General features: G+C 41.7%; 1 protein-coding gene across 1 annotated transcript in view; it reads right to left on the reverse strand.

Annotated features, from left to right (window-relative positions):
• The window catches only part of LAMA1 (laminin subunit alpha 1), a 144977-nt gene that overhangs the window by 64206 nt on the left and 55350 nt on the right, over positions 1-25421 (reverse strand). Inside the window, exons 11-23 of the mRNA XM_045007964.1 lie at positions 23993-24133; positions 22756-22929; positions 20724-20825; positions 17429-17640; positions 15108-15219; positions 14054-14164; positions 13132-13259; positions 12482-12568; positions 12010-12221; positions 8642-8748; positions 7386-7566; positions 4011-4147; positions 1378-1614 (exon numbers count right to left, since the gene is read on the reverse strand). Of these exons, the coding sequence (XP_044863899.1) occupies positions 1378-1614; positions 4011-4147; positions 7386-7566; positions 8642-8748; positions 12010-12221; positions 12482-12568; positions 13132-13259; positions 14054-14164; positions 15108-15219; positions 17429-17640; positions 20724-20825; positions 22756-22929; positions 23993-24133 (1941 nt within the window). The remainder of the gene's footprint in view (positions 1-1377; positions 1615-4010; positions 4148-7385; positions 7567-8641; positions 8749-12009; positions 12222-12481; positions 12569-13131; positions 13260-14053; positions 14165-15107; positions 15220-17428; positions 17641-20723; positions 20826-22755; positions 22930-23992; positions 24134-25421) is intronic.

The following is a 25421-nucleotide window of genomic DNA, read 5'->3' on the forward strand; positions in this document are numbered from 1 at the left end:
CTCAAGCCTGAACCCAGATGTATAGTATCTTCCTTCTTAACTTGAGTAAACTTGAGTTTAAACATTAATAAAATAAAAAGTTTTATTAAAGCTAGACTAATTTGTTAATCAAAATAAGTTATTTTTTTTATTCAGGTTTGTATGTATAAATGCTTTCTATGCATTAGCTATCTCTACAAAGTAGGTGAAGCAATAATTATCTACCAAAATGGAGAATGGAGGGGGGATGTACTTGTATATTACTAAACAATCACCTTCATCAGAAATTGTTCTCCCAGCTATATCCATTCAGATGGTGCATTCTGAAGGTTTCATGCCATTAGCACAACATCCCTAGAGTGTCTTAGAATGAGACAATGTATTTTTCTCTGGCCTTGGGTTGAAATGCTATCTCTGCACTACTAATGAGGTCAGAACAATTTTTCTGTACTGAATTGGTTCTCTCTTGTGTAATACACCTCCCAGAGATGCTCTGAGAAAATCTCTCTTTAAATATGGAATCAATTTTTTTCTTTTGAGTTATTGGGTAAAAATTGTTATTATTTATAGTATTGATGAGGCAAAAATCACACAGGAAATAAAAAAAATGGAATACAAGGAACCTGTATAATTAAAACTTTTTGATGTGATATTCTTGCCATTGAAAAGCTCGTTATGTAGATAGGTGAAATCCTGGTCCCCACTGAAGTCAGTGGCAAAACTACTATAAGCTTAATAAGACCTACAAACATTCTCAGGACTCATAGCCAGTCTTGTCTTATTATAATGGGCTTCTGTACCCATTATGAAATAGAGAAAAGCCTATTAATGAAATATGAAAATAAAACAAATTTATCATCATTCATTTCTGATCTGCAATACTAGCTGCTGTCCCAGAGGGCACTCTGCACCATAAAAAAGATTGTCACAGAAATCTTCTTAACCCATATTGCAAAATTTATTTTTAGAATAAACACATGGATTTGCCTTTCACCCAGTTGCGATAAATAAAGAGAACAAACCTGTGTCTGTGTATGTGAATTCAGTATTGCAATTAGACTGCAGTCGTGAAATATTCAAAATCCTATACAAGACTATAAAGAATCTAATCATTGTTCTGTCGGAATGTATTGTGGGAGTTTTAAGCTTATCAGTGATTCAGCATTCCAGCTAGATAGAATCTACCTTTTATGGTTGAACATAGATATGGACCTGACCCTGGTTTCCTAATATAGGAAAATCCCCATTGATTCCTTTGAGAGATTTGTCTATGCATAGGACTGCAGGATCATGTCTATTAATGCGAGGACCACAAGCTGAAAATAAAGTTATAGGGCAATTTAAAACAATGGAACAAACAAAAAAACATCAATCTCTCACTCCTGTTGAATATTATACCTTGCAGGCACAAATGCCAGTTTCTTCTTCACAACTACATACTCCTTGACTCTCATCACATTTGCCTGCTTTGGTGCCGCTCAAGTCACAGTCACAGGAAACACAGTCTGGGTAGTCCCTATAGCCTAAGGCACACCTAGAACAGTCTTCTCCTCCAAATTCATCTTTACATTGGCATTGACCTGTCTGTAAGTCACACTGGAGACTGGTTGAACCTACATCACTGCAGTCACAGGCCTAAAAAGAAAAATAAGCAAGAATTTTAAGTTCCCATAGTTCATATACATTAGATACTTAGAAGCAACTTTGTTATAACAAACTGCATGGTCACTTTTCAGTGGCAAATATAAAGAAAGCAACATTTGCCAACAGTTATTACACAATGATATCTGATCTAAAGCAAAGGTTCCTAAGTGGGAAGCAGTGAAAAGAAAAAAACTGATATTTCTAATAATTTATGGTAAATATTGAGAAAAGTTGTGTTTAAATACAACCACTTAAAGTTTCTTAAATACAGGCGCCAATTGCATTTACTTCAACCTCTACCTGGATGGCAAAAGTACAAGAAAAGGAAACTATGGTATAAATCACTGCACTGTAGGAAGGAGAAACACCCTATAGTCTTATAACTTGACTACGCTTTTACTCAATCCTTGACCACGCATCTGGCTGCTTAGTGCCGCTGAGCACTGAAGAAAGCTGCCCTAAAGGGGCAAATGAAGATTTCCCCCAATCTAAGGGATTCCTGGGGTAGCACAAAGCCAGAATAGCTGGCTGAATGGCATTGACTCCCCCATTCCATCTCAGAGGCGTGTTGGGGTTTGCCTGGAGTTGGAAGGGACCAGGAGGAGTGAATGGCATTGCACCAGATCCTGGCCTGGGAGCAGTGACTACCTGCAACTGATGTAATTTAGCTTGCACAAAATTATACCAGGGGCCATTTTAGGCCCAGACTGGCCTACAACAAGGAGCAGGAAGGTGGTTTACAGTTTAGGTGAGCCATGTGTAAACTCACTGCGGCTGAGGATTAACCCCAAAGTGTATTGCTTGGGGCCTGGAGTAAAGTAATTTATAAAATATAAGAGAGAGAAGTGAAAAGGGTTTAGCAGAAAGGAGTGCATAATTTCTCTGTGACGGTTCTATGAAAAGGCAACATTCCATTTTTCTAGCCTGGGAAGTCAGTTAGAAAACTTCCAGGGTTTGCTATATGTTCAACTGTACCAATAAGGCACTGGCCCATTTGATGGGTTGCAGAGTCACACCGCTCAACAGGAAGGCCCAGGAGGGTCTGGGCCTCTCAACTCCTCCTGTGGCTCAGCAAACACGCACAGAGGTCAGGCACAATCCTGCACCAAATATTCAGAATATTAGCTGACAAAGTAGAGATTTAAAACTTGGTTGCCAAACAAGCAAGCAAGCAAGAACTTGTTATAAATCAATGAGATTGCAGGCTTTATTGAGAGATTACAGTAATTTGTTGCAATCCTGATTTTTAAAAAATTAAAATTCAATAAATGCAACAATTTGGCTGACTGCTGTACTGGCCATTTATTCTATTCAGCACTACATTCTGGCAGTACTTTTCAGGTTTCTTGTCCTTGCAGTTCGCCCACAAGAATCACCACTGAAGTCAACTAGTACAAAATTATGGGAGTGTGTTATTGAAATCCCAGACATGTTATGATTACATTAAAGCCTGGCCCAGTGCCTTTTCTGAAGTGGGGGATGGGGAGGAATTAACTGGTTGAGGTTAATTGCCTAAAAATGAATACTCTCCCAGTTGGTTACTGCTCCACAGGAATTGCCCTGAGCTGGCACTCGCACTGCTTAATTATAAACTTTTAGCTTACATTATTGGTCAGTTGAGAAGAGGTCCTTCCTGGAGCAATAAAGACTAAAATCTGAGCTCAACATTCCATACGGTGCCATTCAAGCTAATCATCACCAGAGCACTTGGAATGAATTACTTCTCCATGCATGAAACAGGAATCATCCCATAACTTTGATTTAAATAGAATGTTAATCTAATGTTATGATGTCCGTAAAGACATGTTAGTCAGTCTACACCAGTCACCCTACTAACTCAGCAACAGAGACATCTAAGCAAATTATTAATGCTTAAATAATTGGTTGACAGACAATAATATTTATATAATGACCTAAGAATGTGAAACACACAATATACATTATCTATTTAAAAAATGAATGAAGTCAGATGTACTAGATTAGATTGGTTTTAGAAGCACAATATTATGTCTATTTGATAGCACAGTAACCAGATGTCCTACTGACAGTAACTATTGTAGATTCCAGAACTATAGCACCCTTGGCTAGAGTCAGAAAACATATGGCAAACTTTTAATAGGGCCTGTGCTGCAGTCCAAAGCACACACTCTGACAAGATTTTCAAAGATGGATGCCTAAGCTTAGGGTTCTAAATCCATATGTAGGTGCCTATACAAAAGTACCAATTTAAATTGTTGAGTGCCAAGCAGTTTCCACTCAAATCAGGCAACCAGGAATGAGGCATTCAAAACTTGAGGCCACTTCTGACCAACTTACCTACTGATAAATCCCTTACTACAATGTGCATTTCCTAAAACAATTGCAGGGTTTTAGGAAGCATACAATACCTTACAGCCATGTTCAGGATCAAGACCCCAGTGATTGTCCTCACAGAGTTCACATTTTGGTCCTTGCGTGTGAGGGGGACAGATGCACTGGCCAGAATCCTCATTACAGTTGTTCTGAGTATGAGCACAATCACAAGCTGCAAGAGAAATAGGCCCAAATGATTAGTTTTGCCATTCACTGGGCTCCTCTCACCACAGCTGGGCAACAAGGTACGTTCCAGCCACTATGACTATAGTTATACTCTGCTTGATTCACATGCATAATACTATTCAGACAGCGCAGCAGTTCATAAGAGTGTTGACAGTAGAATAGACTCCATAGCCTTTACTTTTTCAAATCTTTTCCTTCATCTGCTTGCCTTAAGCGCTCAGATACAATGATGAACATGCTAGAAATTCTTATGAATAAATGTTCTAAATAATGAGCCAGATTCTCTTCTATATCAGAATTCTGCTTGGTGCAGGGAAGGGGAAGGATGGGGGAAAGCAACAGGGAGCCAGTTAGACTGTGGGTAGGTTTACACCAGTCCTAGGGGCTGTTCTGACTCATCATGGGCATGTGGTCCCTAAAGGACCATATGCTAGTAGACAATTGGTAGAATGGAGTGGCGTGGAACAACTCCCCACGCCCGATGCAACCCCTTGATCTCCAATGCAAGGCAGCTGGCACTGCCAGCTGTACACCAATGCAGCATTCCACTCCACTCAAGGAATTCTCCAGTGGCCTGCTGCTGCTAGATTCTGATCTGAGTAGTGTAAAAGGCTGGATGGAAATCAGAATGTGGCCCAGTAAATCTGCTCTAGGTTATTCAAATACTACAGTGATAGGCATCAGTAGAAGAACCTGGACTGACAGGTAGAAAATTGTAGATTACCAGGAGGTAGGGTAATGTTTGAAAACATCCTATAACAATTGGAGGGACTGTTACACATTCATAATTTAAGTGGACTATAATAATGGGATTTAAAAAAAATTGTATCAGGATAGGTTACTTGCATACATTAGCTACCCTAAATATTATGAAAAATGTCAATACAAACTACAAAAAATACAGAGTTTAAGAGAAAAGTTTTGAATGTTTGGGTTGTTGTTTTTTTAATAGACAAAGATTTAAGTCTGGAATTTTCAAAGGGCCTAAGAAAGTTAGGTCCCTTTGAAAATTCCAGCTTTAATTCCTAAAATACAGCTATGCAATCTCTTTGCATTACATATTACCCACTATTGTATTCTGTGAGAAACAATGGTGGTGTTTTCAGTCAGATAAAAGGAGACATTCCTTTGGTTATGGTGTGTATGAAATGAACTGTCTAGCATACTGGTCTAAAACAGGATTTGCTTACTTTTGGATTAACGTTTTATCATTGTAGTATGGCTAAAAATTGTTTTACAACCAGGTGGTGATACAGTAACTCCTCACTTAACGTTGTAGTTATTTTCCTGAGAAATGCGACCTTGAAGTGAAACGATCTTAAGCGAATCCAATTTCCGCATCAGAATTAATGTAAATGGGAGGGTTAGGTTCCAGGGAATTTTTTTTTTTTTTTGCCAGACAAAAGGCATTATATATATTTAAACAGTTTTAAACAAACAAACAATTTAATACAGGTATAAGTCTTAAACAATTTTTAAAAAACAATTTAATACTACAATCATCATTGCTGAGTCTGAAGCTTGGTTGAGGTGGTGGAGTCAGAGAGTAGAAGAGGGTGGATTATCTGACTGCTCCTCTTGCTGAACTCGAAAAAACGCAATGTACTAAGAGGAGGAAAATAACGTTTGCTGCAGGGCTGTGCCCCTCTCTGCTGTGTGCATGTAGGGGCAGTGAGATGCAGCTGGCATTAAAGTGAATGGCAAAGCTCCTGTGGATTTCACAGATTTTCATAGGAGCAGGGCCAGGTTCAGTGCATCTCTATGCCGCTTCTCCCCCTTGCTACAGTGAAGCAGGCGCTGGAACTCTCTATTCCTGTAACTTGCTTTGAGCAGGCTGCCTCCCGCTGTGTTCTTACCTATCTCCACCAAAGGGTGGGGAGCAGATAAAACATTGTTTATTCTGTCGCAAGACAGCAAGGCAGGGCCTCTGCTGTGCACCATCCGCAGCTGCGTTACAGGCAGCTGGTGGCCTCGCAAGCGCTTGGTGTAGATCCCTATGCCCGAGCAGGGCTGTTGGGCCATAAAGCAACAGTGAATCGTTGGGGGTGGTGTGCACATTGTGTGTTTACAAACATACTGTACATACAGTACAGTACTATAGTTGGGACGTGCCCCCGTCTTACCCCACACAGGCACAGGCCACTGGCACTGCAGGCAATGAGGCAGGCAAGTAGGCTGAAGGTGCTATTGCAGGCTAGGAGAAGCACCTTGCGCAGCAGCAGCGGCAGTTTCCCCTACTGTGCAAGCACAGGCACCGACTTTGCCTGGGGCGGGGGGCTCAACCCTTGGCCCGCCCACTCCACCCCTTCCCCCAAGCCTCCTCATGCCTCGTCCTCGCTCCTCCCCATTTCCCCCAGCCTCCTGTATGCCGCAAACCAGCAGGCAGAAGGCAGGGGGGAGGCTGTGCGCTGAGTCCTCGCTTCTCCCTCCAGCCTCCTGAACACTGCAAGACAGCTGATTGCCATGGGCAGCAGGCGGAGGGAGCAGGGGGAAGGCGCTGATCTGCTGGCGGGAGGCGCTGGGTGGGGGTGTAGGGGAGCTGATAGGGGGCTGCCAGCCCACCCTGATACAAGTTGTGCAATGCTGCCTTATAAAGTCGCTGCTCTTCTGCAGAATCTTGCAAGCCATGAACAAAGCAGGAGGCCAAACGACTTTCCAGGGGAGCATTGCACAACTTTAAATGAGCGTGTTCTGTTATGGAGCAGGACATAACATCGAAACAACGTTAAACGAGAGGACGTTAAGTAGGGAGTTACTGTATTGGAAATATAATGAGTGATGTAGCCTCTCAAACTATGGAACACATGAAATGCAGAAAAAAATGAGGGAAGAGAAGAAGTGCAAACAACTATATAACATTATTCACTTTTAGCTTTTACATTTTGGGGGCAAAGGGGGAAAAGGAGATTGTTGCTTTCTGTTTTCTCTGAAGGAGTGGAGACATTTTGGCAAGAGATCGCCGAATAGTTTAAAACTTTACATTTCTCTTGCAATTTTTTTAGATTATTTCATGCTATTTGAAAGTCATCACTTCTTACAAAGACTCCATAAAGGTTTTTTTAAAAAATCTCTTTAGTAAAAGTATGAGGGAACCATTCCATTGTCAAGGATTTGTGAATATTTCTTAAACAACTGACATTTCCTGAAGTGTAACATAAAATACTTGGTTGAAAGAAACCCTCAAAGTGAAACAAACTCTGAGGAGAACACAGATTACAGCTTACGTGTACAGCCACCATCCTGGAATGCATAAAAGCCATGAGCGCAGCAATCACACTTCTCCCCAGCCACTCCGGGTACACAGTGACACTGTCCTTCATCATTACAATCCTCGGAGACTGAGCCATACTGACTGCAATTGCAGGGAAGGCAGCCAAGTCCAGTATTCAGGCCATAATAGCCATTCTGTTGGACAGGAAGGAAACCACATTTCAGCTAAATTTCCGAACACACTGAAAATGGAATAGTATTCTCTCCCTTTGATCACTTCATATTATCCACTCCTGACGCTTGACCTGCATGAACGTTTGCAGGCTTTGTTTGGCTGTGGGAGGGGGTGGAAGAATCCCCAACATTATCCATTTACTGTTCCTCTATATGTAGGAATGTCCAATGATCCCATTCCTTCAGAAGACCCAGGAGGGAAAGATTCTTTACCTTTGAGGACACAAGGCCTAACATAGTATGCTCAGGGCCAAAATGCACTAATATCTTCTAACCTCATTTGTTAAAAAGATACTCCCAAGATTTTTCAGGGTACAATTTTGGAGTTGTTTTTTTTTCAATTAAACACTTCCCTGAAGTGGTGAAAGTCATAGCACAATTTTGTTAGTGCATCAGGACTATACAGTGAAATGGGCCACTCCCGGTTCACTGTCTAAGCTGTAAAAATGCGAACAATGAATAAACATAAAAGATGACAAATAAATTAAGATTAAAGTTCTTTCATTAGGTAGGCTCTCTCATGTGGAATGCCACAGGATTCTTTGCTATCACCACTCTTATTCAGTGGGCATGTGAGGTTGTTAGGAGACTGAATTAGAAGAAATAGGCTGAAGTTTTTAGTATGTTGACAATGCTCAACTTTATATCTCCATGTCATCCAGCCCAGAGAATGTACACATCTCTTCCAGCATCACGGCATGAACGAGAGCTAGTTGGCTGAGACAAGAGGTAATATCTTTTATTGGATCAATTTCTGTTGCTGGAAGGCACATGCTTTCAAGTTACACAGAATTCTTCTTCAGGGTTGGGGAAAAAAATTGGAGTATGTGAGCTAAATACAACACTACAAACAGCTAGTTGGATGAAATTCAATTAAACTTTTGACAAAGACATCACCTTTCCCTTCTGACCTCCTTTTTATGCAATTATATTACTCACGTTGCATTTAACTAGGCCAAAAATTTCCTCTTTGCCATTGCATTTTGAACCTGATATTCAAAAATATATATTGGTGATAGGGGGTTTCATTTCTTACCATGCATGTATCACATCTTGGTCCAATCACATTTGGTTTGCAGTGACATAGGCCAGTCTCAGGATGGCAAATGTTGGAAAGGGAGCTATTCACATGGCACTCACAGACTTATGTTAAAGAAAGAGGAAGAAAAATCTATTAATGCCTATAGATATGAATTCACTATTATACAGAACATATCTCTATATAAAGCACAAATCCGACTGTTGTCTCCCATGTGTTAATACGCTTATGTGCACATGGGACAAACTAAACAGAAAGAGTTGTGTAGTATTGAGCAGAGATGCACAAAGTAAACCAGAGATGTACCCTGTTGAAGAACCCAAATACTAGGAGTAAAGTTACAACTCTTTGTGCTCATTTACATTTGCTCTCTTCTCCCCGCACCAAGAATATATTGTAGGGAACACATAATCCTACATTTGCAAGGGATGAATAGGATGGCCTAACAGATCACGTACATTTCAAATTTCTTTGAGTTAAATTCTGCCTTCTATTATACCAGTGTAAATTCAGTTTAGCACTGATTTCAGTGAGGTAATACTGGATTTACACTCGTGTAACCAACAGCAAAATCTGGCCTTATGATTCCCAGTTTACACAGTTGAGTTATGTTGGTGCCTGCATTAAGCTTTGTGAACATAAAGATATATTTGACATGTACGGAATGTGTGCAATGAATCTGCTATAATCACGAAGAACATAGACTTTGCACACTTATGTTGCAAAAAATATTTTTCTGATACTATAAAGTCACTGCGGAGAAACTAAATGGATTCTTTGCTTCAGTCTTCATGGCTGAGGACGTTAGGGAGATTCCCAAACCTGAGCTGGCTTTTGTAGGTGACAAATCTGAGGAACTGTCACAGATTGAAGTGTCATTAGAGGAGGTTTTGGAATTAATTGATAAACTCAACATTAACAAGTCACCGGGACCAGATGGCATTCACTCAAGAGTTCTGAAAGAACTCAAATGTGAAGTTGCAGAACTATTAACTAAGGTTTGTAACCTGTCCTTTAAATCGGCTTCGGTATCCAGTGACTGGAAGTTAGCTAATGTAACGCAAATATTTAAAAAGGGCTCTAAAGGTGATCCCGGCAATTACAGACCGGTAAGTCTAACGTCGGTTCTGGGCAAATTAGTTGAAACAATAGTTAAGAATAAAATTGTCAGACACATAGAAAAACATAAACTGTTGAGCAATAGTCAACATGGTTTCTGTAAAGGGAAATCGTGTCTTACTAATCTATTAGAGTTCTTTGAAGGGGTCAACAAACATGTGGACAAGGGGGATCCGGTGGACATAGTGAACTTAGATTTCCAGAAAGCCTTTGACAAGGTCCCTCACCAAAGGCTCTTGCGTAAATTAAGCTGTCATGGGATAAAAGGGAAGGTCCTTTCATGGATTGAGAACTGGTTAAAAGACAGGGAACAAAGGGTAGGAATTAATGGTAAATTCTCAGAATGGAGAGGGGTAACTAGCGGTGATCTGCAAGGGTCAGTCCTAGGACCAATCCTATTCAATTTATTCATAAATGATCTGGAAAAAGGGGTAAACAGTGAGGTGGCAAAGTTTGCAGATGATACTAAACTGCTCAAGACAGTTAAGACCAAAGCAGATTGTGAAGAACTTCAAAAAGATCTCACAAAGCTAAGTGATTGGGCAACAAAATGGCAAATGAAATTTAATGTGGATAAATGTAAAGTAATGCACATTGGAAAAAATAACCCCAAATATACATACAATATTAAGGGGGGTAATTTAGCTACAACGAGTCAGGAAAAGGATCCTGGAGTCATCGTGGATAGTTCTCTGAAGATGTCCACGCAGTGTGCAGAGGCGGTCAAAAAAGCAAACAGGATGTTAGGAATCATTAAAAAGGGGATAGAGAATAAGACTGAGAATATATTATTGCCCTTATATAAATCCATGATACGCCCACATCTCGAATACTGTGTATAGATGTGGTCTCCTCACCTCAAAAAAGATATTCTAGCACTAGAAAAGGTTCAGAAAAGGGCAACTAAAATGATTAGGGGTTTGGAGAGGGTCCCATATGAGGAAATATTAAAGAGGCTAGGACTCTTCAGCTTGGAAAAGAGAAGACTAAGGGGGGGATATGATAGAGGTATATAAAATCATGAGTGATGTTGAGAAAGTGGATAAGGAAAAGTTATTTACTTATTCCCATAATACAAGAACTAGGGGTCACCAAATGAAATTAATAGGCAGAAGGTTTAAAACAAATAAAAGGAAGTTCTTCTTCACGCAGCGCACAGTCAACTTGTGGAACTCCTTACCTGAGGAGGTTGTGATGGCTAAGGACTATAACAGTGTTTAAAAGAGAACTGGATAAATTCATGGTGGTTAAGTCCATAAATGGCTATTAGCCAGGATGGGTAAAGAATGGTGTCCCTAGACTCTGTTCATCAGAGGATGGAGAGGGATGGCAGGAGAGAGATCACTTGATCATTGCCTGTTAGGTTCACTCCCTCTGGGGCACCTGGCATTGGCCACTGTCGGTAGACAGATACTGGGCTAGATGGACCTTTGGTCTGACCCGGTACGGCCGTTCTTATGTTCTTATGTTCTTATATTTTTTCTTACAAAGTAGGGGCAGTTCATCTCTGCTTGGAAATTTTAGATGTGGGTAACTCTGTCTGTAGTCAGATCTCATTACTTTACTGTAGTTTACATACAGTATTCAAGCTATAGTTTTAACATTATTGCTTTGAAAGTGCTTTTATACACCCCCCCCCTCCAACTTGCTGTGCACCAACAGCATCCTGGCCAGATGCCTGTCATAGCCAACATTCTTGTGACAGAGGAATACCACTGTCCACAAGTGTCCCTTTGATCCAGTCACTGCTGTTCTTAAATCAGCCGGACTTGTTACTGTTTAGCAACGTGAGTGTTTCCCATCTCCAGGAAAGAAGTGTGCCACCTCTACAGCTCTTCCAGTTCCACAAGCAACACACTCCAAGATAGGAAATGTCTGGTATGGGTACCTTGAATGTCAGTGCTGAGTGGACCACTAACTGAATACAAACAACAGCACAAGATCAGGTGCACTTAATACATTTTGGCACTGCCCATTTCATCAAATTCTTCTGTGATGACAACCAGAAGTGAATCATCTGGACCTGCACAAGCTTAAGCTTAAATGGGTAACAATGTAACCTCACTGTTGTAATACTTGCTCACTCAAGCCCTCTCTACACTTTGTTATCCTGAATTGTCAAATCACACATCTTACGCTAGACTATAAGCTCTTCAAAATAGGGATAATGTCTTTCTGTCTGTTCTGTGAGGTGCCTGCTACATTTCTGGATGCTTTCAAATATAACGATAATAGTAAGAACTTACCATGACAGCTTTTAGCAATCACTGCATCCCCATAGTACCCATCAGCACACTTTTCACAGTGATGGCCTTGAGTGTTCCTCACGCATTTCAGACACTCTCCTGTGAGTGCATCACAGTGGCCATCTTCTGTTGGATCTATATTGCCATTGCAGTCACAAGGAACACATGACTCTCCAGGCACCAGTGGATTTCCGTAGTAACCATTAGCACATCTGTACAATAGGTTGAAAGCTGTATCAGACTGAATGCAGGCATGTCACATAGTTACCCCACCCAGCAAGTTTTACTATTGATCAATATTTATCCAAAGATCCTCTGAGTAAAACCAAATGGAGATATAATGAGAGGGGAAAATCCATATTTTCTCAGGAATATTTTCATACACTTGATGTAAACACTTCTGCCCCTGGTAGACAGATATCTGGCTGAGGATAACAATGATACAGATTTTTCCCAACATTGTACTACATACCTTTCACACCGTGATCCTGCATAGCCTGGCAGACACTTGTCACAGATAACTTCACCTCTATTGTCCATGTGGCAGGTGGGACTGAAACTATCAATAATATTTTGAGGGGGTCATTATCAATGCAAAGAGTTTCAAACCTCTGTAATTTGTTTTCAAATGAATAAGATTTACAATTTTTAGCTTCCTAAAGTTTGGCCCTTTCCTTATTAAACCTATCATATCCCTTCACCTCACATAACTTTTCCAGGTGCAACACTGATTCTCAACACAGATTCTGTCCTGATTCTCATTTACACTAAGGCCTCTTTACTCTGTCAGAATGGAGTAATGTGGCCCTAGCGTAAACAAGAACCAGGGCCTTCCTGCCATAATCCAGTATAAATCTAAGCCTGGGTAACTTGCATCTTCTTCCACTCCCCTCAGCGTGTAAATTACACCAACGTAGGTTCTCTGAGCTTCACCTATGAATCTGGCCTTCCTCGGTCTGTCTGACAAAAGGTATTTCTGATGGGATAAATTTTTCCTCTATTTTCATGTCTTTCTACCTCCCCTTTGGATTTCATCCTACTTTTCTTTATCCTCCTTTCTGTCTCCACCACCCAGCTGATGTTGCTGAAGATGCAATTGAAAACCTTAGGCAAGCAGCTTACTTGTTTGTATCAGTTCTTAGTGGGCAAGCACATGGCTGGCAGTCCTCTGGCATTCCTCGAGATGGAGTTCCATAGAACCCTGGCAAGCATTGATCACAGGAAAGTCCTGTAGTGTTGTGTTGACAAGCCTGTGAAACATGCAAGAAATCTTTTCATATTTGTTCTTGATGATTTTTCATCCCCAGGGGGATCTCAGCATGAGTCTGTATGCAATATGGCAATAAGATTCAAGGAGGGAACATGAAGAACAGAGCAGACCATTGAAAACAAAGTTAATTTGTCCACATCAATAACAACAATTTCTAACTAAACCCCCTCCAACATTTTAGAATGCCCTATATCTCATTAGACAAAAGCATTACTTATACACAAAACTAAATCTATTCTGATAAATGTACACATATGCAACAACAAGTCTATTACATATTTCATGCTTGTCTATAGCCATTATATATCTTTTGGTTTAAATTTCAGAAAAACTTCTGAGTGCTAAGTCCTTCCCCTACAAGGAAATGCTTAACTCCCACTGAAGTCACTCAATGGAGTTTCACATATATCTGAGGCCAGAATCTGACCCTACATTGTGGCATAATTCTGTTCCCATCCAGTTCAATAGAAGCTTTACCATTGACATGAATGCTAACACACAGTGAAAAAGTATTTCTTTATCTTAGTTCTGATCCTAGAGCTATTACCAATTCCACCGATATTCCTCATTTCAAGTATAAGACTGGAATGGACTATGTAACTATACCTATTGAGAGCACCATTCAATAAACAAAGTAAATTCTGCAATGAGAATGTTCCTGTGACCATTGCTCTAAATATACTGTAAAACTGCTTGTCTCACTCTGCCATAGCCAAATGCTCTCATAATTCCTAAAAGATGCTCAAAACACAAACACATTGAAAGATGACTTACAAAGCAAACACCATGAATATCACATTCAGTTGCATGGCCATTGCATTCGCAGGGTTGACAAATACCTCCAAAAAGTATTCCACCCACACGGTAATACCCAGAGAGACAGGACTGAAAGAAAAAAAATACAGTATAGTGTGTGTTAAAGAACACATTAGAGAATTATTAAAGAAACCACTTCTGAAAACATATAGCCTGATTCTGCTCTCACTTCCAGTGTAAGTACTGTGGTACTATATACGGTTGTAACTCCATTGATATCAGTGAAATTACTTCTGATTTGCACTGGTGTAAAGAGGATAAGAATCAGGTGTACAAAACATTGATTCAGCCCTTCATCCACTTGAAGGAGATAAAATAAGTTCTGTGCAGTTACATATGTAAGACTCTTTCTTATGAGACAATCAAAACAGATGTTCTGTCTGCTTTACATAGTCATTAAAGTTCCAATGGTGCTTTTCAAAAAGAGCAGTGCTTTGCACTGGCATTATTTGCTAAAATGGTCCCCTCTGCTCTGCCACTGATGCCATCCTCAGAAGTCTCCTGTTCCCATGTTAGTGTATGTCCATGCCTTCTTATATGATTCATCGCATGCTTGGAATGTTCTCACCAGACCTAGTCACCAAGCTGCCTCCCTCATCACATAAGTCTCTCCAATAAACTCAGGGCTGACAATCCAATGTCACAAAATGAAAATGGAATTTTGTATAATTGCAGGCTCAATTACTGCACCATAGCAAACTTAAGGAAGCATATTCAGCTACTTTCAGCTCCATCATTGATGTTCTCCAGTATATCATCAGCCTTCCAAATAAAATTAAGGAAATACGCTCTGGTGCCATGTAGTGCCGCCAGACCCTACCACCTATGATTTATATAGAGTATGCTGCTGCCCCTGTTTGAGAAATTAAAATACAGTATGTGTGTCAAACTGGATATAAGTTTTGCCAAAACACATTTTTCCATGACAGTGTAATTAAAGACAATTTGTAATAATTAAATGATTTTAAAATATATACCCTTTGAGCATACATAAAACAGTCTGAGATGTTACCTCGCAGGAAATCCCTGTGTAACCTTGAGGACATTCACAGTGTTCCACCTCTGCGGCTGATGACAGATCGATAGCATTAGCACTTGCTGTATCCAGGGTGACAGAGTCCAGCCTGTGACCAAACCGAAAGCCATCACAACACTTGCTTCCCCAATGTTCATTATAAACAGAAGGGTTTGCTTTGCACAATAAATCTTTTGGAGAGAACATTGCTAAGTGCTGCTTCAGGATGATGTCAAATAAAGAGCAGACAAAAATCCCCAATTTTAACGACTCAGACAAGAACTTTATTTGTAACTAATAACGTCAAGCTGGGAATAAGGGCTGTTAACTGAGGGCTTGGCTACACTTGAAAGTTGCAGCGCTGGGAGTTACAGCACTGGTCATGCAGCAGTGCAGGAACAGCGCTGGTGTGTGGCCACACTCACAGCTACCAGCGCTGGTGTGTGGCCACATTTGCAGCATTTACAGCGCTGTTGGGAGTTCTGCATTATGGGCAGCTATCCCAGCATTCAAGTGGCAACAACGTGCTTTTCAAAAGAGGGGGGTGGAGGGTGGTGTACTGTGACAGGGAGCGGGGAAGATAGAGAGAGTGGATTTTTGGAGCCAACACTGTGTGTTAGCTTCCTGGATTGAAAAATCACAAAATGTTCGCGAACCCTTAGTCTTAATTGCAAACAGCCTGCATCCAACGCTGTTTCTCTGTCAAGCAAACATTCACTCCCTGCCTCTCATTTGATCGTTCACAGCCAGGTACAGATAGCTCCTGTTTGCTGTGATCAGTGTTTGTTTTTTTAGATAAGCAGTTCAACGGAGCTCCGATCGGAGTTCACAACAAAACAAAGAGAGGCTGCATAACAAAACAAAGAGAGTAATTTAGTTAAAAGCATTCTGGGATATCTCCTTATTCCCTGGAGGCCAATAAAAGCGCTGGTGTGTGTCCACACTTGATGAGCAGCGCTGGATCACCAGCGCTGCAATCGCTACACCCCAACCTGACCAGGTGTACAGCCAGCGCTGCAGCCAGGGAGTTGCCGCGCTGGATGTGCCTTGCAGGTGTGGACGGTTACTAATTGCAGCGCTGGAAAGCCTCTACCAGCGCTGCAACTTGCAAGTGTAGCCAAGCCCTGAAACACAGTGGCCAAAGCCCCTGCAGTGCTCCTATTATCAGTGTTATCCTAGCATGACTACTGCACCTCAGTGCCCTCTGCTGTGAGAAAATGGTACCCTTAACTAAAAATTTGCATTTCTGTTTCTTCTTTGCTCAAGAAAACCAGGCACCAACCGACTGAGTAGTCTCAGCTTTTTGCCCAATAATTAAGATAATCCTCTTCCAGTGTTAATAACTTTAACCTGCCCTATTTTTCCAAACTAACCCAGGAATCTGGGATGTAAGGCTAAGATAGCAGCTTCATCAAAGAGTTGAAACAAACACAAAAAACCCCAACATTTGTATGTTCAATCTACTGGACCACGCTTCAAAATATTTACATTTCACTAATGTAGTATCAGCCTTGCCAGCTGATTCCCACCAATATGCAAAGAGGAAGGCACAACCCCCTAATGCAAACAAAGGCATTCTGTCACAGGGAGGAACTCCTTCCCAGCCACAAACGGGGTGATTAGAACAACCTTGTGCAGTCAATCCAGAATCATGAGTAGGCCAAGCCTTGAACACATATTTACTACCACTCCACAAGAGTGAATGCCAAAACAGCTCAGCCTGCTTCATGCATAACTAGAAAACCCAAATTTGGTGACTCAAAAATGCTACCATATTAAGGTAGGAGGGAGGAAGGCCATTGGTTTGGCCAAGGGAAAGAAGCAAGTGCTACCTTGCAGATAGGCCTCCTTTAACATCCCTTCAAATGTCATGCCATGCCAGCCAACTCCATTTCCCTCAGCACAAGCACTTTAAATCAGCCAATGTTGGGCTTGCTTCCTACATCCCAAAATAAAACGACTCTATTGAGTGTTCACAAGGTGTTTCCGTCTAACAAAACACCCTCCCTCCTAGAGACAAGTGTCACTGCAGTGAGGTGATTCTTTATAACGCAGAAAACGTTTCCACTATGGGATAACTCAGAAACAACGACACTCTTTTTTTTTACACATGCCGGAAATATTTATTTTGGGATGAGATCAACCATGAGACGATTCAGCTCACAAGGAATTCCTTGGGTGGGAGGAAATTAAAATAAGTTTTTTAATGGAATATCTTTTGCCAACACTTTAGGAATAGTGCCAAAGTCAGTGATGTTTAATATACATAAAACTATCAAAGGCATATGAATTAATCTGAATTTTCTCTCGTCACTCACCTGTATATGGCTCTTTTTGCAACGTTGTAACTGGCCCTGATCAGAAGATGGGTTACATTTGCTAAAACAGTCATCAGCCTATCCCGATCTATAGCCCTTTTTGTATTAAAGTCTATTAAGTTCTCAGACACAAGCTTCACTGCATTAGAGTACTCCTCATAGGGTTGCAATGACAACCCCTCAGATCTGGTGCTCAGAATCTGTCCATTGCCCTGAAATCAAAAGAGAGACATTAACGGACAGGGATAGGGTGAGTGAAGAGCGTGCTACGCCTCTGCCTGTAGGACTGCTGTGATGCCTGCAGGGTCGGGGGGTGAACAGGCTGGAAATTGCTTCCCTCCTTCACTCCAGAGCTTAGCTGACAAGCACAGAGGCTTCCCCATGCCAGTGCTGTGCGGGGGTTGACACACACAGGGCTCCTCTCCTCCTGGCCAGCACCTCAGGTCGGAGAGTCTTGGGCTTTCCCGGGGCGCCAGCCCAGCCAGAGGCAGTGGGGGAAGGAAGGAACCTGTCGGCCAGGCTGTTGGTGAGCTGAGTGCTCCGACCAGGGGCTGGTTCTCCACACAGCACTGGAAGTGGGACTCGCCCTGCCGGGGGGGAGAGGGGGAGGAGGGAGAAGAGGGGGGATATGGAGGAGCAGCGGGGCTCAGTGGGGGCGAAGGGGCAAAGCAAGAAGAGGACAATGAGAGGGGGAGCACGTAACCAGCCACTGCCTGGTGCCTGTCCACACACACCAGCCACCACACCTCACAGCGCACAGCCAGCACCGGCTGGAAGCAGGAGGGGGGCAGGACCTTTCTGGCCGAGAGACGGCACACAGCGGGGGCTGCGCTGACGGACCAGCAGAGGGAGCGGCCAGCCCTATGCATTGCATCTTCGCCCTGCCACCAGCCTTGCACACCCACCCCCATCGTTGGCCACTGGACCCCCTCACTCACCGCTGGTGGGGGGGCAGCTGGCAAGCAGGAATCCTGCCAGCAGCAGGACCCGCCAGTACTGATTGAGGGGGGGAGGTGAAAATATGGGACAATTTGCCTGATTTTAAGAAAAAGATGGGACACCTGCAGGAGGGCTTAAATAAGAGACTGTCCCTTTAAAACGGGACGTCTGGTCACCCTATGTGACATGCTAGGCATGCATCTGTGCACACACACTACACTTAGTGCATATAAGCCAGTGAAAAGCCACAGATTTACCATTCTCAACAATTGACCATGATACATTCAGCTCTCTGCGGCAGATCCTGTGGACAATTTTAAAGAAGGTTGTTCTAATCTTACCTCAGGTTTTACACGGTCAGAAAAGCAGCCAAATTGAAATGACTATTGCAATGTACTCTACATGGGGCTACACCTTTACAGCTAGGGTGTGTCTATACATAGAGGCCAGCGCGGATACAAATTTATACCCATGGATGCGTATTCCCGTGAATATAAATCGGTATCCACAGGACCACAGGGCTCTCCCGGGAACTGCAGCGGCGAAAGGAGCAGAACATGGGGCCGCCACTCCCAGGAGCCAGCACCCTGCGCTGGCAGCCCCTCTGGTGCAGCTGTACCGCTCCCAGCCCTGCCCCCGTCCCTTCCACGCAGCTGTCTGCGTCTCCTGTCTGGGGGCGTGCACAGCGCTTGAACACAAGCGCGCAACCAGGGACAGCTGCCAGTGGGTGGGGCTGGGGGAAGTACAGTTCTGCTACTTTTGCTTCTGTGGTTCCTGGGAGAGCGCTGTGGTTCCGGGAGAGCCCTGCGGTTCCGCAGATACCAATTTATATCCGCAGGTATCTGCACCCAGCAAGTGGCAGACTTGGGCTCATGGGGCTTGTGCTATGGAGCTATAAATAGATGTGTAGATGTTCAGGCTTGGGCTGGAGCTTGGACTCTGAAGCTCACCCCCTTCACTAGGCTTCAGAGCCCGAACAGCTACACCGCTATTTTTAACATAGAAGTGCGAGTGTAGACCCAGGCTCTAAGGCTCACTGCCATGGGCTTCTGCTTGCTGTGTAGATGTTCACTTAGCGACTGCAGCTCACTTACTGAGTGGAGCGCTTTGCTGCAAACGTATATCACCAGTGGCCCAGGATCTCAACTGGCTACCTATTAGTTTCTGGGTAGAGTTTAAAGCGTTGATTATGACCTATAAAGGTTCAAATGGACTGGGACTTGCCTGAAAGACTGCTTTACTTCCCATGATATAAATCCACAATTGAGAACAACTGAGGTGCTTGAGCTGGATATCTTATATTGTAAAAGAGATGGAGCTGTTGAAAGGACATTCTCTATAAGGGCTTTAGATCTCTGGAACTTGCTCCACTCATTTATTCAAAATAACCCAGATTTGGTGAACTTCCAAGCAGGCTACAAGAGCCATCAGCTTGATAGGGTATTGGAAAGAGCTGAAGGTATGTTTCGAGAATGATGGGGAATGGAAAGCTCCATTTATTTTAGCATTGCTGTGTAGAGCTGGTCGGAAAAATACCGATGAACCTTTTTTTCCACAGAATTTGCCGATTTGTCAAAATCAAAGCGTTTCATGCAGATGGCTGGATTTCAGTGAAGTCCTGACAGAACCTGTGCCTGCCTGGACAGCCAAGAACCTGTGCCTGGTGGACAGCCAAGAGCCTGGAATCCCTGCGAGTCCCAGCTGCCAGACTTGTGGCTCCTTAGCAGCCTGGACTCCCAAGGTCCACATGGACTGCCTTGGAGTCAGGGCTGCCAGGGCTTCCTGCACCATGTGGACTGTCCCATAGTTGGGGAGCCATTCCCTTTCAGACAATTTAGAACTGTTTGGTTTTCATTCTGAATCAAAATAAAACCAAAATTTAAGTATCAAAATTCTCCGCAAAACAGAATTAACTTTCCCGGCCCAGCTCCACTGCATTATGCTGTAAGATTCAGTGTGTGGGTGCCTAGAGATCTTGTGTAGGCATCTTGTTAATTATTACATAAATCTAAACCAATAAACAAATAAATCTCTTTTATAAATAAGAAAACAACCTATTTTAGTTCCTGGTGTAAACAGAGCTCTGTACATATAGTAACCACCATTTTTGCTCAGCTCCATACATTTTATGTTAACATGCACTTATTTATTATTTAAAAGTAGTCAGATACTCAGGGCCCAGGATTAAAAAGAAATGATTGGAAAGATTAGGAAGTTGAGCAATACAATTTTGTTGACCTTTAACAATGAAGATAAAACTGGTGTAAATTGTTACTATACTATTTTTTTTTATGTAGCATTGCATGCCATAAGTCCTCTATATTTTTGAGGAAAGTCCAGTTGAATAAAAACTTACCTGAATGATAACATCCACATTTGATACCATATCACTGTCCACACTTTCCATTGGAATATCATAAGACACGGTGTACTTCAAGTATCCACCAAAGGCAGTGAGCTGAAATTATAAAATCCAAATCTTAAATTAACAGCAATCAGTGTTGGAGGATAGCTGCTGACAAGTACAACACACATGCAGCAAACTAAACAGAGGATGTGGCATGTTCTGATGATCACTTCAGCAATGTTTACACAGTAAGTGTTTGATCCCCATCGCACATCAGTAAAAGTCACTGGAAGTGTAACATGGCATGTCCACGTATCTACAGAAGTCTTGGATCCCTGCTGTGCAATTTGTGAAAGCTAGCAGCAGGTTCTATAGAACGGCAGTGATGCATTAAACAGTGTATTATAAAGTCCCCAGTGTGAATTCCAAAAATCATCACGAGTTCAGACTACTTTTTAGCAAATGGGCATGGTGTATTGAACTTATTCAAACTTTTTGAAACATTTTCTCTGATAGATCTTCGGCATTCCTTTTTCTTTTTTAAATAACATTTGGACCTTTTAGCCCTGATTCTGCTGTCATTCACACAGTAGAAGACTGATGTGAGACCAGAATTTCACCAACCGTTAAATTATACAACTTGGCACTTTGGATACATTATGCACAGGCACTGTGTGGTATAGCCATTTATTCTGTCACTGTACAAAGAACGTAATAAGGTTGAGGCACACAAAACCATCGTTTTAATATGGGTGATTGGGTGTACTTGCCATAGTTTAATAAAATAAAATATCAAATAGATGTATGTGTCTGGTTATATTACTTAAAAAGATATGTCAGAGTTTTTTTATTTTGGTTTTTTAATAATTTATAAAAATTCCAGTTTCTGGAAAAGAAACTTTCAAATAGTATGTCCATAATTTGTTTCCAATTCCTTTTAAAAATATTAGTAAGGGGTTTTTTTTATGCTACTTTGTTTTTAGGCATAAAAGTGTCTTTTCAGCAACAGAGAAACTGCCTGTACATAGGAAGGAGGGAAACTACCTACATGCAAAATGCAGTCAAAATAGTGGGGTTTTGTTGGTTTTTCGTTTCCTCTTTCTTTTGCTTTCTTTCTTTTTCTTCGTCTCCCTGTCACTCATTTATTTCCGTTTTAGAAATCTTATGTTATTATTACAGGTGGGACTAATAACAATAAAACAAAAATTGTCAACATCACATGTCAAAATATACAAAGTAAATAATCCTAAATCAAACTATAATCAGCTCTCAAGCAGCACTTTGCTTACTTAGCCTATATGTACATTTTGATTATTATCAATGGAAATTTTTTCATTGGTTTGTGTGCATGCGTGTGTGCATGCGTGTGTGTATGCGCGTGTGCATGCGCATAGTGAAATTGACATTTACAGATAAAAATGTAATACTTCCAAGTGTACATGATTCATCAGCAGGAACCTGTAAATCCACTTCACTGACCTCTACCATGTAATTTCCAGTTGTTTTACATTACATGACAAAGTCTCTTTGGGAGAGACAAGGTGGATGAGACGATATCTTTTATGGGACCAATTTCTGTAGGTGAAAGAGATAAGCTTTCATGCTACAGAGCTCTTCTCTTTCACCAACAGAGGTTGATGCAATGAAAGATGTTACCTCACCCACCTTGTCTCTCTCATATCCTGGGACCATGACGGGTGCAACAACACTGGAAACAATCTATGAAACAATTACAGATTGCATGAAATGACAAACTACAGCTGACATCATTATGAAACAAACATTACAATTGAAAAATAATAATGTTCCATATTACAAAAAAAAAGGAGAATCTAAGAAAAAGTTGTTGAAGATATTTAGGTGAATTTAGCATGTATTCAGTGTTCATTAAAGGTAAAAACTTCCTTTTCAGTACCGATAGTTTATGTCTACTGTTAATAAGCAACACAGAGCTTTTTAGAGCAATACAGTAAGAAAAAAAACTTACAGTAAGAAAAAAAGACTGGACTAAACGTCGGCTTCTTTTTACTTGCGAACTTACTTTATTTCCTAAGTATGGCTCAGGTGCTGACCAGTAATAAGTGGATTTCAGTATTTTCACAGCTGCTGTGTTGTTGACACTTATTTGATGGGGTCCATCAAACTGGCCTTGTTGGGGCTCCACACTCTTTTCAGTGTACAGATCAGTCACCAGCCATCCAGCCATATCTGACACCTTAGAAAAAGAAGCTAATGAAGTCATATCTACATCACTGGGTAAGTCATCACTATATATAAAACTTCACTTGTATTAGACAGTAATACAAATATGAAGGGCCTGATTCTGCTCCTAGTTAAAGGGTTTTCCTGCCAGTGTTAAGCCGCTGACTTCATTTGGATTGGGGCAGAATTACATCTGTGTAACTGACTGCAAAAGCAAGTTCACTGTGTTAGACTCTAAAGTGAATGAACAAATGATAATACTTTTTACTCATGTAGCACCTTGCATTCAAAGATCTCATTAACACTTGACAAATACTGGACCCACATAGTTAAATACATATCATTTCCCCCATTTTACAAACAGATAGCTGAGGTACCGAAGGCTACTTGCCCAAGGACACAGGAAGAGTCAGGAATAGGAACCAGTTCTATTGAGGGAAAGAGCTATACACACACATTAGAATTTCAGCCAGTATAGAGGGATGTGGAGAGAGTTAAAAAGAATATAATGCATTTTCTTATACCGGTTTTTTAGTACACAAAACTTTTGGTGCTAGATTTGGTCTAATCCTGCAAACTATGCAAGGGATGAAGGTGGGAAAAGAGCACCCAAGGAAGTTGATCCTCTCATTGCACTTCTGTGTGGGAGCTAGTAGCCATTTATAGTCCTTTTATTCCCTAAGCACAAAGACTGCATGAGGCTGACACCTGCAGTTGCAGTAGGCTCCAATCGGCAGGAGTGTGGGGCCATGGTTTTGGCTCTCCTCTTCACCTCCCCGACAAGCTTTTCCACCACAAGGAGAGTGAACACTGGGTGTAGCAGGCACTACAATAGCCAGTACTTCCAAAAGCATTGGAATTGAGTAGGATATAATGACTCCAGCAGTTCCAATGGGGGCTGGGCTCCTTTATAGTCAGCAGACCTCAGGATTATGACTTTACAGCCACAGTCCAATCCTCTGTGTGGATTCCAGAATTTTCAATGGGCTGTATGTCAAGAGGGAATCAGTAATACGATTTCTGCAACTGCCTGGGGAAATCTTATGGAACATTAGGTCACAGCCATAGTATTCTACCTGACTGATGGGCCATGCCAGGCTGTCACAGACATCAGAAACCCCGAAGCAGAAGCACTCCGTACAGCCCTGAGGATTCCTTTCTTGCAAATTGTAGAATCCTGGTTTGCAGCGGTCACAATTTTCGCCGTCTACATTTTCCTGTGAATAACATTTGTTTTATATCAGCACTAGATTGGTAGCAAATATTGTGGATTAGATGTAATTTAGGTATAACAGCATTCAGGAAGATATAAAACAAAGCAGACTTCAGCACACTAGGCATATGTTGAATAAGTCTCACTGATCTTAAAACGAGAGCTGGCAGAAAAATTCTAACAAAACAGTTTTTCATTGAAATTTGCTGATTTAACTAAATCAAAACATTCCACACAGATGATTCAGTTTCAGTTAAGTTGCGACAGAACCCAGATAAGTTTTGAAATCTCCCCATCAGCTCGCCCATCTGACTCCTTGGCAGCCCAGGTTTCCAGGGTTTGAGCCTCCAGGCAGCCCACCAGGTGGACTGCCCTTGAGTCAGGAACCCCAGGGCTTTCAGGCTTTCTGGTTCCAGGAAAGCACACCACATAGACTGCCCCAGAGCCAGGTTCCATCCCACCACTGCCAAATTTCACATGGTAAATAAGCCCCCCAACTTTCACAATAAGACAAAAGTCAAGCTAATCCCATTTCAAAACAAGGCCAAAACAAGCCAGTCCCTAAGAACCACAACACTCTGTGTGACTAGATCCCCCCAGCATGCAGTCCTGGACTGAGGTGTGCCCACTGTGCACCCCTGACTCTCTTCCCCCCCCACACACACTTTGCCCCTGCCAGTCAAGAGCCAATCAAAAAAAAGAAGCAACAAGCTACAAACCAAAAACTAGCCAACAAACAACTCATAAGCCAATTAAGCCAAAAACAAGCCCAATTTCTGCTGTTGGTTTTTTTTGTTTGGTTTTTTTTGTTGTTGTTGTTTTGTTTTGTTTTTGGCGGGTTTGGCATGTCTGCACCATCCTCTTTTTTAGAGAATTTTAGACATTTTGGTTTTCATTCTGAATCAGAATAAAACCAAATTTTGAAACAGAAAAATGGCCTGTGAAATTGAGTATCTCTCTCTGTCCAGTTCTACTTAAAACATCTGGCGCAGTCAGGATCTGAAACAGTCAGCACAGCACTGATTTGGTATTTAGTCAGGAAAAGCAGTGTAATTGAATATTGGCATTACTGATGTAGGAAAAGAAAACACCTGCGCCTCCATAAAACATTGCACCCTGATGACAAGCTGGCATGCTAGGACACTCTCATTAATGAATCAAACTATTAGTAGCCCACATAAGTTCACATAAGTTCCCAGCTTTAAGGTTGACTTTTTGCTGATTTAACTGCTGTCATTGAAGTGAGAACTTCTGAGAATGGCAACTTGTATGTACGGTCTGAGAATGAGCAT

This window comes from Mauremys mutica, chromosome 2 (assembly GCF_020497125.1).
Source record: "Mauremys mutica isolate MM-2020 ecotype Southern chromosome 2, ASM2049712v1, whole genome shotgun sequence".
Lineage (NCBI taxonomy): Eukaryota > Metazoa > Chordata > Testudines > Geoemydidae > Mauremys > Mauremys mutica.